At 41.4% G+C, this 13,283-nt stretch overlaps 1 protein-coding gene across 5 annotated transcripts in view; it reads left to right on the top strand.

Annotated features, from left to right (window-relative positions):
* fam135b (family with sequence similarity 135 member B) overlaps positions 1–13,283 on the top strand; it is a 365,288-nt gene that overhangs the window by 217,204 nt on the left and 134,801 nt on the right. For all 5 annotated transcript variants that reach the window (XM_048529329.2, XM_048529327.2, XM_048529330.2 and 2 more), the window contains one exon: positions 5,589–5,659. In XM_048529329.2, coding sequence (XP_048385286.1) covers positions 5,589–5,659 — 71 coding nt within the window. The remainder of the gene's footprint in view (positions 1–5,588; positions 5,660–13,283) is intronic.

Raw genomic sequence — 13,283 nt, 5'->3', positions numbered from 1 at the left:
AGGTCCGTGGACTGTGCGTGAGTGCAGTCACTGCCTCTGGAGGGACCGCAGTGGTGCCCCAGATGGAGGCCTGGAGGAGCAAGCAATGAGCTGCAGTCATTAGGTGACTAATTTTCTAATAGCCTAATTTTCACGCCTTCTAGTTTCTGTCCAGCAGGTGGCAAAATGGGAAGCTGGATATAAATAAGTGAGGTGGGATTACATGATAATCAAATCATAATATATGCTGATACATGAAAATAAGCCTGTTGCCACTCACTAGTGAACATATCGTTTTGCCGTTCAGAACTTGGTTGGAAAATGGGATTTGTTGCTCTTTATGTTGAGAAGTTTCTCCCTGGCAACATCCAACTTTTTAACCAATGCCCACATTGTTCAGATAATAAAATGTGAGGCTGGATGAACACAGCAGGCCAAGCAGCATCTCAGGAGCACAAAAGCTGACGTTTCGGGCCTAGACCCTTCATCAGAGAGGTCTCTGATGAAGGGTCTAGGCCCGAAACGTCAGCTTTTGTGCTCCTGAGATGCTGCTTGGTCTGCTGTGTTCATCCAGCCTCACATTTTATTATGTTGGATTCTCCAGCATCTACAGTTCCCATTATCTCTCCCCCACATTGTTCAGAGCCTGGAATAATTCTGCCCAGAGCTCATGCTTCCAACCCTTTACATTTCTTTTGAAGGGACAACTTCTGCTTTTATTTTGTGGGTTCACAGCACTTTGCTTTTATTTCAAATGTTTGACATGGTTAATCAATGACTTTGAAAAAGAAACAGAATAGATATTTGATGTGAAATAGAAATACTGGAAAGGAATTGATACTAGAAAGTATACTGGAAAGAATTTGAATGCTTCCTTTTGCCTGCAAATTTGTTTGATTTGTTTTGAATGAAATATGTGTTTTCTTTCTGTTGGGAGTATAAATCCCAATTCAATAATTCAGCAGCAAGCTGTGAGTTTTAAAATAAAGGAAAATATTTCTCACATTTACTCTGAATTAAAACTCAGATCCCACTCTCTCAACACACAAAGATTAGGTGCTGTTGAAGGTTATACTTAATAACTATCTAAGTCACTGATTTCCTATCACTAACCTCCCTCATAGTGGCATGGTATGCCCATAGTTTCGTGGATAGTAAAATGGTTTAAAGTTGAAGGAAGAGTCTGCAGGCTGTGAAGTTAACTAGAGTCAAGTTTGTGTGCTATTTCAGGTGACCTTTTAAAGTAGGAACAGATCAGAGGACTCCTCTAGGTCAAGAGTCTAGACCCAAAACATCAACTTTCCTGCTCCTCTGTTGCCTGGCCTGCTATGTCCACACCTAGATACCTCAGACTCCAGCATTGGCAGTTCCTACTATTTCAGAGGACCCCTCTATATTGGAATATCCCACTTTCAATGTATTTGCTACTAATTACCTTTGACTGCCTGGTGAACTTGTAGCTAATTGTGGTCAGGATTTCTGTTCACTAAACTGTGTTGATTCGATGGATTTGGTGGACGCTTTTACAAATAGTTTTCACTGATCTTTTTAATGAAAAAAAGTAGAAAGAAAACAATGGTGTTTATGTTGATTCTAACATCCCATGGTGTGGTTTGACACCTTAAAGAGTACATCCAGTATCCTTGGTTTTGATTGGCCCATTCAATTGATAATACCCTTTTTGATTGATTTTTAAAAGTCAGTTTTGAAGCACATTGGCCTGGAAGGTCCTTTGTTTCTTCTTGAGATTGAGGAATGTTTGAGATCCACAATAGGAATCCGGTGACCTGGGACATTGAGATTGTCTAGTTTTCAAATTGACAATTAGTTTGAACAAGACATGCCAGCTGTAAGGCATAATAATTGCTACGTGTTGAGATGATCGAATAATCTATAAGATGCTGTGATTTTTGTGTTGCCAGAGCAACTGTCCAATATTAAATAATGGGTAATGGGAAAAATCATTAACAGTCAAGAATCAGCAATCTGGTTAAAAAGCCTCCCTTCAGAGAATCCAACTGTGTTTTTGAAGTTCTTATACACTACCTTGTTGGGATATGAGAGAGCATGGGCAATATAAGGCAATTTTTTCTTGCCTCCTTTTTGTGCTCATTTTATGCTTTTATTTTTCTCCCTCTGATTCGTGTCCTTCCTATAAGGAAATCCTCATCAACCATGGCAATTTAGTTAAGGTGCCCTGTGTTCTCTGGTTTAGCAGATCAGCGATACAATTAGGACATGTTTGGACATTTAAACATAGATCCGGTAGCTGAGTACTTACTTGTTCATGGTACAATTATTTTTGACGGATGCAGTTGATTGCAACTTCAGAAAGGACTCCTAGTCCAGATAATTAGTATAAATTTCTCCTTCCAAAATGCATAGATGCTCTTTGAGTGCCTGATCTTAAACGTTTGTATGTCCAGAATCTGTTGCAGTGTTTTGACTATTCTTCTGTAATTTGCTGCAATAACTCGTATGTCTTGCTGTAGTTATTGAAACAAAATCTGCTTAAATTATCTATATAACTTTCAAAAAGTGAATAGCTTTTACACGATGGTAAGTTTGAAATGTTTGACACATGGCTTTGACATAGGTTTTTTTTTGGTATAAATAACATTATACTAGTACAAATGTTATCTTTTACTATAAATTAGAATGCATAGTGGGAAGAAGAGCTTAGACTTTAGCATGGATAAGCCCGTTTAATGGTCAAGAAATGAAAATGTGTTGATCTAATTCACCAAGACCAGGCTTTTATTGAAATGGGGCAAAAGGTGGATAGCCAAGTTAACTCCAGGATGTGTGATAGCATTGTAGACACTTGGAAGAAGCTGAAAGTATCAAGTTTAACCTACTTAGAATACTAACGGTTGTCCCAAGTGCAAGAAACTGGCAGCTGCAGTGAGGTAAATAGTCAAGGGAATCGTTCCTCAAGGACAAATGGAGCAGGAATTCTTCTCCTCTGACCCCTGATCTCCACCTCCAACATGAGACCCCAACAGACAGCTCCCATTCCTCAGCCGATAAAGTTGCATGCCAGAGTCAGCAATAGGATAGCCTCCCTGGGAGCAGATAACACTTCAAGGTTTGGAATCAGACCAGCAACCCTGCTCCAAGTTCCCAGGATTAAGGTCCAGATATTTTTGGGAGTGAACTTCCAGTCCCATGTCAGACTGCTTCCTCAGCCTATTTGAGATGACTCCTCCATGGATCACCATGTGTGCCTTTCAAGCAATACCTTGCCAGAGAAAAATTCCACTATCCTTTTATCCATCATCCTTCAAACCCAAGGATGAAAAACAATTAAAAATGAAGCAGCCATAAGACACGATATTCTATCTATCATGTTCTTGCCTGCTTACCTAGTCTTTCAAAATTGCCATGCAACTCTTTAAGCCCTCTTCACTACTTAAACTTGCATTTTGTTTTGTACCATCCACAAGTGTGGAAATATTATATTTGGTCCTCACACCTAAGTCAACTGGGGTTAAAGCACTGATCCCAGCAGTACCTCAATGTTTGTAGCATGCCAACCAGAGCATGACTTGTTTATTCTTTCTCTTGTTTGTTTTTCTTTTCATTATCATTTCAGTATCTAATCTCAATGCAGGATAGTGCAACTTATCCAATTGTTATAATTTTACTTATTAACATTTGTAACATCATATTGAGAGCATTCTGAAACTACAAAATACACCATCCACTTATTCCTCCTTGTCTAGTCTGCTGGGAACACCCTGAAAATACTCCAATGGGCTTTCCAATACGATTTCGTTTTCATAAATTTACGCTGGCTCTGCCCAAGTATTTAATACTTGATATTTCCGTATGGCATGAATATGGTCCAGGTGCTTCAATTCTCTCTTGCTTAGGCACTGCTATACTGAACCCTTTCTCAGGGAGATGAATGTCCAGCTTTGTGTATATATGGATTGCTTGGTAAGCCTGGCTCCCTACAACGATTGCCAAACTCTTCATGAAGAAAACCATGTGCACCCGTGCTGCAACCATGACAGAACCCAAAGATGGGCTCCTCACCTATGCACGAGTCAGCATAGCCTCCTCCACCTCGTATTTCCAACCCCTCCTTCCCGTTCATCTCTGTATCTTCTTGTGGCCCAGAAAATACAATGGGCTTTCCATCGATGTGGGGCCTGACATGTCACTGTTGGAGACCTGACCTTGATACACCTCTTTAACCCCTGATGCATGTGTGTGGATTGTTGATCAGCATCTGGCCCAGTTCTGTATCTGAATCCTCCAAGAAGCATGTGATTGTAGCAGTACTAGAGAGGCAGAAAAGACGCCTTAGTAAGTCTGCCTTGTCAGAGATCATGTTGCTGTTTTAACCATGGGGTTGGGTTTTTGCACCTTATGATCTGTAGTGATAAACATAAAGAAATATAATTCGGACAAGTTCAGTCTATCACACAGCTTTCTCATGTGCTCTTATCCCAAACCAGGCTGGAAACATTCTTGCTGTGCTGGTTGGCTAACTGTGAGGGATGTGGGAGGCAAGTACCATCGGAGCCAGTTTAAAGTTGGTTGTACAGCTCTGAGGTGCCTTTAGTGGGCAGATGGGAAGCTAAAGCTGCCAGGTTTCTCTTTTGGTTTGGACTTCATTCCGATGTGTATAAAACATGGGGGGAGGAGTAATCGGCATTTGGGTGTGTTGGCTATTTATGGGCCTCAATAGGACCAAGTACATGCATCTCGCCCTCCACTGTCCCCCCTGTGAACTAGGAGGCAGGTTGCATGGATAGGTATGAGACAGCCTAGTGTCAATTTAATGAGCCCTTCAAGCCCACTTGTGGGGATCATCAAACTTCATCCGAGATATTTTGAGAAAGTGGGTATTTCCATCCTCATGAGCAAATTACATGAAATTGTGCAGAGGTCCCTGTATGGCTCATTCACAGAGCTCTTTTTTGGCTGTAAGGATGTGAATTAAACAGAATTATTACCTCAAGGCTACTCAGCCCATCATGCTCTCACTTGTTCTACCTTTAGTCTGCCATGTGATTCGACAAATAACAGGTATTCAGACTCAGAAAATGTTTTAACTTGTAAAGGAGGATGACCCAGAGTTTCACTCAGTTTAGTTGAATAAAGAGTCAAGGCCCACCATTTCCCTGGGCAGTTGCAATGGCAACACCTCGACCAATCAGAATAAATTTGCCTGGCTCGAATTTGAACAGAAGCTTGTGAATAACTGCCGGCTTGCGTTCTGCATGGCAACGTTCACACCCTTTTCTCATGCAGTATAAGTTGTTGTTTGTTTTGAAATTTGGTTTTCTTGTGATCCTGTACTGATCCATGGAAGATGAAAGGAGCTGGAAGCTCTGATGAAGGGTCTAGGCCCGAAACGTCAGCTTTTGTGCTCCTGAGATGCTGCTGGGCCTGCTGTGTTCATCCAGCTCCACACTTTGTTATCTTGGATTCTCCAGCATCTGCAGTTCCCATTATCACCAAGAGCTGGAAGCATATCTTTTTATTGTACTGTGATACTCACGAACATTGTTTCTATCAAATAACTATTATGACAAATTTATATTTCTGTCACGGAGCAGAGCAACCTTTTTTTACTCTTATCATTCATTTTGCAGGTGGAAGAAGCATTGAATGAAGTAGACTTTCAGCTGAAGCTTGACCTGCATTTCACAGACTCTGAACAGCAGTGAGTAATATTCCAGTGTTCTGCTTAAAAATAATAGAATTCAAAATGAATTACTGGTACTGAATGGATTAATTGCCAATAAGGACAACTCACCTGTCATGACTTGTTATTGATAATAGATCACTGTCAATCCAGAATTATTATTTACCCTCCTTCAGTCAGTTATATGTGTCAACTGGTCATGGATGGCATTCTTGTCACTCCTGGAACTTAGCCACTCAAAGCTATCTGACTCATCACTACAGTTCTGACAGATTCCTGCATTTTCAGAGGGAGATGCACCATCTTTTGATGAAGATATTAAGACTATTATAAGACCAGGACAACCTGTCCTGGGCTTTCATCTTAGATGTGACAGTCAAGAAGGCACAGCAATGCCTTTTCTTACTCAGGTGGCTCAGGGGATTTGACATGTCCGGAAGGACCTTCACCCACTTCCACAGATGCACCATTGAAAGCACACTGTCCGTGTACATAACAGCCTGGTAAGGCAATGCTCTGCCCACGACTGTATGAAACTATCAATAAAAACAAAGTTACTGGAAAAGCTCAGCAGGTCTGGCAGCGTCTGTGAAGCAAAAAACAGAGTTAACATTTCAGGTCCGGTGACCCTTCCTTAGAACTCATGGTCTCATAGAAAACATCAGTTTGCACGCAGAAGATGGGGAGGTGGGTGCAGTAGGGAGTAAACGTTAAGATAGAGCCTAAAAAGTGAGAAGAACCGTTGGACAGACAAAGAGTCGATAACGATCAGGCTGGGATGGTGAGTTGTTAATAGGACTATTAGTGACTAATAACAGGTGGTGTTTAATGGCAGGCTACGTGGTAACAAGGCCTCGGGTGTGGGGTACAGGATTGGAAGATGGGAGATTTTTGGCCATAAAAGTGTTGAACTGGACATTGGGTCTGGAGAGCTGCAGGGTCCTCAACCGGAGAATGAGGTGCTGGTCGTCCAGTTTTTGTTGACCTTTGCTGGAACACTGCAGCAAGCCAGAGACAGAGATGTTGGCCAGGGAGCAGGGTGGTGTGTTAAAGTGGCAGGCAACAGGTAGTTCAGGGTCGTTTTGCAAGCAGAACGTAGATGTTCTGTGAAGCAGTCACCCAGTCTATGTTAGTTTCCCCAATGTACAGGAGACCACATTATGAGCAGCGAATGCAGCAGACTAGATTCTGGGAAGTGCAGGTGAAGTGCTGTTTCACCTGGCAGGTATGTTTTGGCCTTTGGATAGTGGGTAGGGAGGTAAATGGGCAGGCGTTGCACCTTTGCCAGTTACAGAGGAAGGTGCCGTAGGGCTGTGGGTGGGTGTTGGGTGTGAAGGAAGTGTGGATCAGGGTGTCCCAGAGGGGATGGTTCCTGCGGAAGGCGGACAAGGGAGGGGAGGTGGTATCTCGCTGGAGGTGGCGGAAATGATGCCTGATCTTCTGGATGCAGATGCTAGTGGGATGGTAGGTGAGGATAAGGGGAACCCTATCACTGTTGCAGGAGGGAAGAGATATGGTGAGGACGCAAGTATGGGAGATGGGTCGGATCTGGTTGAGGGCCCTGTCAACAATGGAGCTGGGAAATCCTCAGTTGAGGAAGAAGGTGGACATTTCGGAGGATCTCTTGTCGAAGTTGGCCTCATCTGAACATGTACGATGGAGACGGAAGAACTGAGAGAATGTGATAGAGTCTTTACAGGAAGAGGTGTGTAAGTATGTATAGTCCAGGTAGCTGTGGGAGTCGGTGGCTTTATAGTGGATTTCCATATGAAACTACAGCAGGTTGTGTGCACAGCCCAGACCATCATGGAAACCAGCCTCCCATCCACGGACTCCAATCGTATGTCTCGTTGCCAGAGAAGGGCTCCCAACATAGTTTAAAAGTGAGTGGAGGTAGACGTAGGGGAGACATCAGAGGTAGGTTCTTTACCCAGAGAGTGGCAGGGGCGTGGAATGCATTGCCAGAGAGGTTAGTGGAGTCGGCCTCATTAGGGGCATTTAAGCGGCTATTACATAGGTATATGGATGATAGTATATGGTAGGAATGGAGGTTAGATAGACCTTAGGTTTAGAGTAAATGTTTGGCTCAACATCGTACTGTGCTGTACTGTTCTATGTTCTAACATCATCGAAGTACATCACACACCAGTAATGCTCTCCTACAACCTCTTTATTCAGGGAGAAGATACAGAAGCTTGAACTCACTCACCAGCCATTGTTAGACTGAATGGATTCTGTCACCTCAAATAATGTTGATCTTGTCCAGCACACATCCCCATTGCACAGGATGTGCAATGCAACCTGTCCGCCTTACTCTGTCCAAGTTTTAATTTTATCCTTTAATCTGTACATCCTTGCTGACTGCTCACAAACAAAGCTTTTCATTGTACATAGGTACATGTGACAATAAATCTAATCACATTTGCCTATTTAAGACAAGACAGAAGTCCCATGGCACTAGTCTTCATCAGCAGTTATTTTTCAAAAACATCACCAAAAGAGATTCACAAATTATTTGTCTTAATACTATCAGTAGAAACTTGCTCTGTGTTAGCATCATGCTGTTTGCCTACATAACAATGACTGCACTTTGAAAGTAACAAACTGACTGCAAACCCATTCGAGATAGCCTGAGATTGTAACTGTGTTCCGTAAGAAGCACTTTTCTCTTTTCATTTTAGTTTTGCTGGAGGCAAACTCGAAGATAATGGAACTCAAACTTTGAGAAGATGAACAAATTTATCGGCACATTAAAGATACTCAATTAAGTAATTCACAAGAGTATTTGACAAACTCAAATTTGTCCATGCTTATTCTTCCGCAATTATTCTTTAAATGTTTAACAACTAATATGTCAGTGTTTTCCAGTATTTAGTGTATTGAATGTAGGAATTAGTTGTGTCTAACGGTGTGGAAAATAAGGCAACAGATTGCTATATAAAATTTGCTATCAGCTATTTTTCATAGCTCACATGAGAGTTTCTAGAGTTACATATGCTTGACATACTTAATGACCAATATTCTTGCATGGTTTTACAACAGTATCAGTGTACAATAATTCAAGCTGTATTTCGAATGGTGAGTTATCGGAAAAACCTGTTAAACCATCTCTCAAAATCTAGGTAATTAGGTGCCAAAGCTAGAAAGAAAAGCATACATTCATCAGAACAAATGAAAACCCCATAAAAGGCTCATAAAATTCTATTACCGTCTAGCTATTCCAAGTGTCAGATATTTAATTTAGTTCTTAGCCTGCTTATTTGGTTAGTTTGAAGTTTTGATTTTGCTCCCAAACTCATCAATGCCTTGAAATGAAATGTAGCCTTGGAAAGTAAATATAAACATAATGAAATGCACACAGACGGAACTTAGTTCAGCTACCCAATGTTTTCAGACTCTGGAATTCCTGTAATCAGCTTTGTCCAGTACATTTGGCGTTTCTGTCATTCAGTTCCCTCCTCTTCTGTCCTAACGTGGCAACAAATGTTAAGAAGCAATCCAGTTGTAGGCAGACTTCTGCAAATTATTCTCAGTGACTATTTTGTCTTGTTGAGTCTTGATATTTCAGCCAGTCTCTTGAGCAATAGAGGAGGAGACAAGTTATGACAATCATAATCTGGTTGGCCTCATTTACTTCTGGAACAGATACACTTTCCTATAAGGGTGGCTGGATCATATAGCATCACAGAGACCCCAGCTCAATTTTCATTTCTATAGTCCATCTCTGAGGCTAACTTCTGTTTGTCTCATTCAATGTCAGCTAATAGAGAGTAACAATACAATTCAACTGATTAAATGACTGAACCATAAAGACCATCCACACATTTACTTTTTGACCAAATAATTAGAAAGGTGAACAAGAATCAAAAATCAGCTAACTGAATAACATTACCATTTTTTTTCTTATTTAACTCACGTGCTGATTTTGAGATTCCATATTGTGTGGATATTGGATTAAAATTTCAATGTTATGATAATCAGACTGATATTCTGAATCAGTTGTACATCTCTGGTTTGGATGTATAAATGATCTCCCCCATTGATGATAATGGCAACAAGCATTTATGTAGCACCTCTCATATAACAAAACACTCCAAAACACCTAGAAGTGGAACAATAACCATTGGAAGGGAACAGTACATAGCAAAAGATGGAAAGCTGAAATCTCTGTTACCAAACAGAGTAGTAAACAGGTGTTTACAATAACGCAAGTAGAGGGTTCAAGTTGTAAGATAAGTCTGGAGATGATTGCAGAAGAATGGTGGAATAAGGCCTTTAAAAATTTACAGGAAAAGGGCAAAGAATTTAAAGTTGACATGAAAGCGTCAGAGGCAAAGAAGAATATTAGTTGGTATGGATTAGCTATATAAACACATGATGCGAGAAGGCCTGGAGTTGCGCAAGGTGGAACTGAAAGGTCAAACAAAGAGTATTGGGGGAAAAAAAGTTACACCCACTGATTGTGTGTTTACGTTGGCAGCAGATACAGCTCCAATACTATTTGCACTGACCAACTTCTTGCACTAAATAGAACCCACAGCTTCAGTGTGGGTTCAGCAGCCAGAGGAGGAGAAGCGGCTAAAACATTAGTGGTAACATATACTGGCTATTTTAAATTTAAGAATATGAACATTGGACAAGGAGAAGAGAGAATGAGGGCAAGGGCAGGAGGAGTGGGGTGGGGTAGATGCTAAGGCCAGGATCCAGACTGGATGCCAGGGCAAAGTCAGAGGACCTCCTGAAGCCTGCAGTGATTCCAGTGGACACTGGGAATTTTCAAAGTAAAAATGGAGGGTGGAAACAAGAGCATGAGGAAGAAGAACTTCAGATCAGAGGGAAAGAATCAAAGTATTAGGGACAAGGGAACTTGCAGACCGAGCTGTGGAATGTGGGACAACACCACATTGTGAAGCTGGAGGAGCGTAGCAGGCCAGGAATAGGCAAGTTGACATTTTGGATCAGTGCCCTTCCTCAGAAATAGGGAGGGGAATGGGAGCTGGGAAATAAATAGAGAGGCGGGGTGGGGCTGGGGAAAGTAGGTGGAATGGTGATAGATGAGTGCAGGTAGGGAGTGGTGGGGATTAGTCAGTAGGATGCGTGGGGCAGGTAGATGGGAGAGAAGTTGGACAGGTTGGGTCAAGTCAAGGATGAGAGGGAGAGTTGGACGTGGAATGAGATCACCTGCCAATGGGAGGATCAACACCTCATATTCTACTTTCGGAGACTACAGCTCAATGGCCTAAACATGGAATTCTCCAGTTTAAAATCTCCCCATCCCCAGCCTCATCCCATGTCCAACCCTCCCTCTCATCCTCACCTCCTTGACCTGACACAAACTGTCCATCTTCTCTCCCATCTACTTACCCAAACCTCCCACTGACCAATCCCCACCTATTCCTACCTATCACATTCTTACCTACTTTCCACAGCCCCACTCCTTAATTATTTCCCAGCTCCCTTCCCACTTCCGATTTCTGAAGAAGGGTCTTGACCCGAAATGTCAACTTTCCTGCTCTTCTGCTGCCTGGCCTGCTGTGTTGTCTCTGACTAGAGCATCTGCAGTTCTTGCTATCTCTGAGCTGTGGAATGTGACATCTTTGGCAAATTATGAAATGACTCTCAACATTACATGGATGTATTGGCGCCATTTTATTAATGGCTTTGAAATGGAACAACACTTATTGTAATTAAATCATGGAATTAAAGCAGGAGATGAAGAGGTCAAGATGGCATCAATACATTAGGAACTAGTACAATTTCTGTTTCAACAATCAAACCAAAATGAACAGAATGAGAATTGACAAGCAAATTGTATTCAATAAAATAGCGAATATTAGAACGATGCCGCAGATTTACCGGAATTTCTTTTGGCGTATGTAACCCAATGTATAGTTACAAAGATTTTCAGTCTTCTGTATAATTTTCAGTAGCGTTCAATTCTTTTATTTCCCATAGGAATTGGCTAGTGTGCTGACTTCTGCAGAAGTTTATCCTCATCCAAGTTCCATGGTTAACCTTTGTCGCACCTTCTTAGCTTGGTCCTCAACAGTGCTGATGGCATAGATTCCCCAGAGTCACCTTCATCCCATCACTCACTCAATAACGCCCCAGTGATACACAGTGTGGTTGGCTCTGGTTAAAAAAAAGTGAAAGAGCAGCAATATATTTTTATCACAATCCCTGCTGCTTAACCCAGACTTCAGTTTTTCATTCTGTACACAGAACTCCCCACAGCCTACTTTGCTTCGACCTCCAGCTGAAATTTGATCTCTGAGAGCTCTGTGTTTTTGAGCCGCAACCTTCCCTTTTGTCAGAAACCTGAGGTTTTGTTTCTTCATCGATTATGGCCTGACTCAAAAAATACAAGCCTTGAAATCAAAGAGCAGGAAGCAGATCTCTAGCGTTTATGCTGTTGTCTTCAAATAATAGAGTTCATCACCAAATAAGTAAATGAGAAATAAATTGCATCTGTGTGTATGTGAGCAACATGCATGCAGCTTGAGAAAGAGCAGGTATTTACTGTGTGTCGGTGTTGTTTTGGCTCGGGTATCCTGTGCAGTGAGTGCCAATTACTGCAAATCTAAGTTAGATTGGCCCAAATATTTATCCATTAATACTGTGAGTCTAATTGTTGCAAATGTCTTGTCACACATTCTGATGCTGACATTTCACTTAAATTAGAAACAGTAAATGACTGAAGTATGGTAAAACTCAATAGTATGGATCTATAATAAGATGTCATCAGTGTATTCAAAAGTTAAATTTAGAAACCGTAATTATATCACGGGCTGATTATAATTACAACCCAATAATTTTTTTTCACTTAGATGCAAAATTTGCACTCCTGACATTTTGAAACGTGACTAATGTACTTCACTGTGTGTAACAGTGCAGAAGTGAGCATGATTCTGGGCATGAGGAGATAGTAAGACCTGCTGATGCTGGAGTTTGAGATAACATAGTGTGGAGCTGGAAGACTCAAAATGCCAGCTTTCCTGCCCCTCCACTGCTGCCTGGCCTGCTGTGTTCATCCAGCTCCACACTGTGTTATTCTGGGGATGCCATTCATTTTTCTACGTATGAATGTTAGTTGACACTATACAAATGTTTTGACTTTTGTCTTTGCTGTGGGCCTGTTTTGACAATACAAGTTATGGTTTCATTAACAAGAGAAATAGGAAGAGTGGAAGAAGCTGAAACTTTTAAAGTTTTTTTTGTAGCAATCATTCATCTGAATCCAAGAGTGCACTTAAGGCAGTTTTGCTGTCTTCTGTCTTTGATTTTCTTGGATGGCTATAACTGTGGGAGAGGAAGAAATGATGTATACAAATGTCGACAATATTTACCATTTTGTAAAAACAGCTGGACACTGAGGAACATTTCATTTTAAAAAGTAAGCTAAAAGTACATACCAATTTGGTGAAACTGAATCAATGGTCATTCCACACAATGCAATTGCCAAGACCAAAAAGCTCCTTCCCTGTCAGATCCCCCAAAGGCCCGGCTTTTAAAACTGAATTTCACCACCTAACCTGAGATTTATTTATTTTATCATGTTTTCTTCCTTACTCCTTTCAATCTTGCTGCTACTTTGTAGTCTGAGGCTTAATTCACAACAATTTCTTGTGTTTCTTCCCACGGT

This window comes from Stegostoma tigrinum, chromosome 5 (assembly GCF_030684315.1).
Source record: "Stegostoma tigrinum isolate sSteTig4 chromosome 5, sSteTig4.hap1, whole genome shotgun sequence".
NCBI classification, from domain to species: domain Eukaryota; kingdom Metazoa; phylum Chordata; class Chondrichthyes; order Orectolobiformes; family Stegostomatidae; genus Stegostoma; species Stegostoma tigrinum.
The sequence above is the reverse complement of the archived record's forward strand: the minus strand, read 5'-3'. Positions and strand labels throughout refer to the sequence as shown.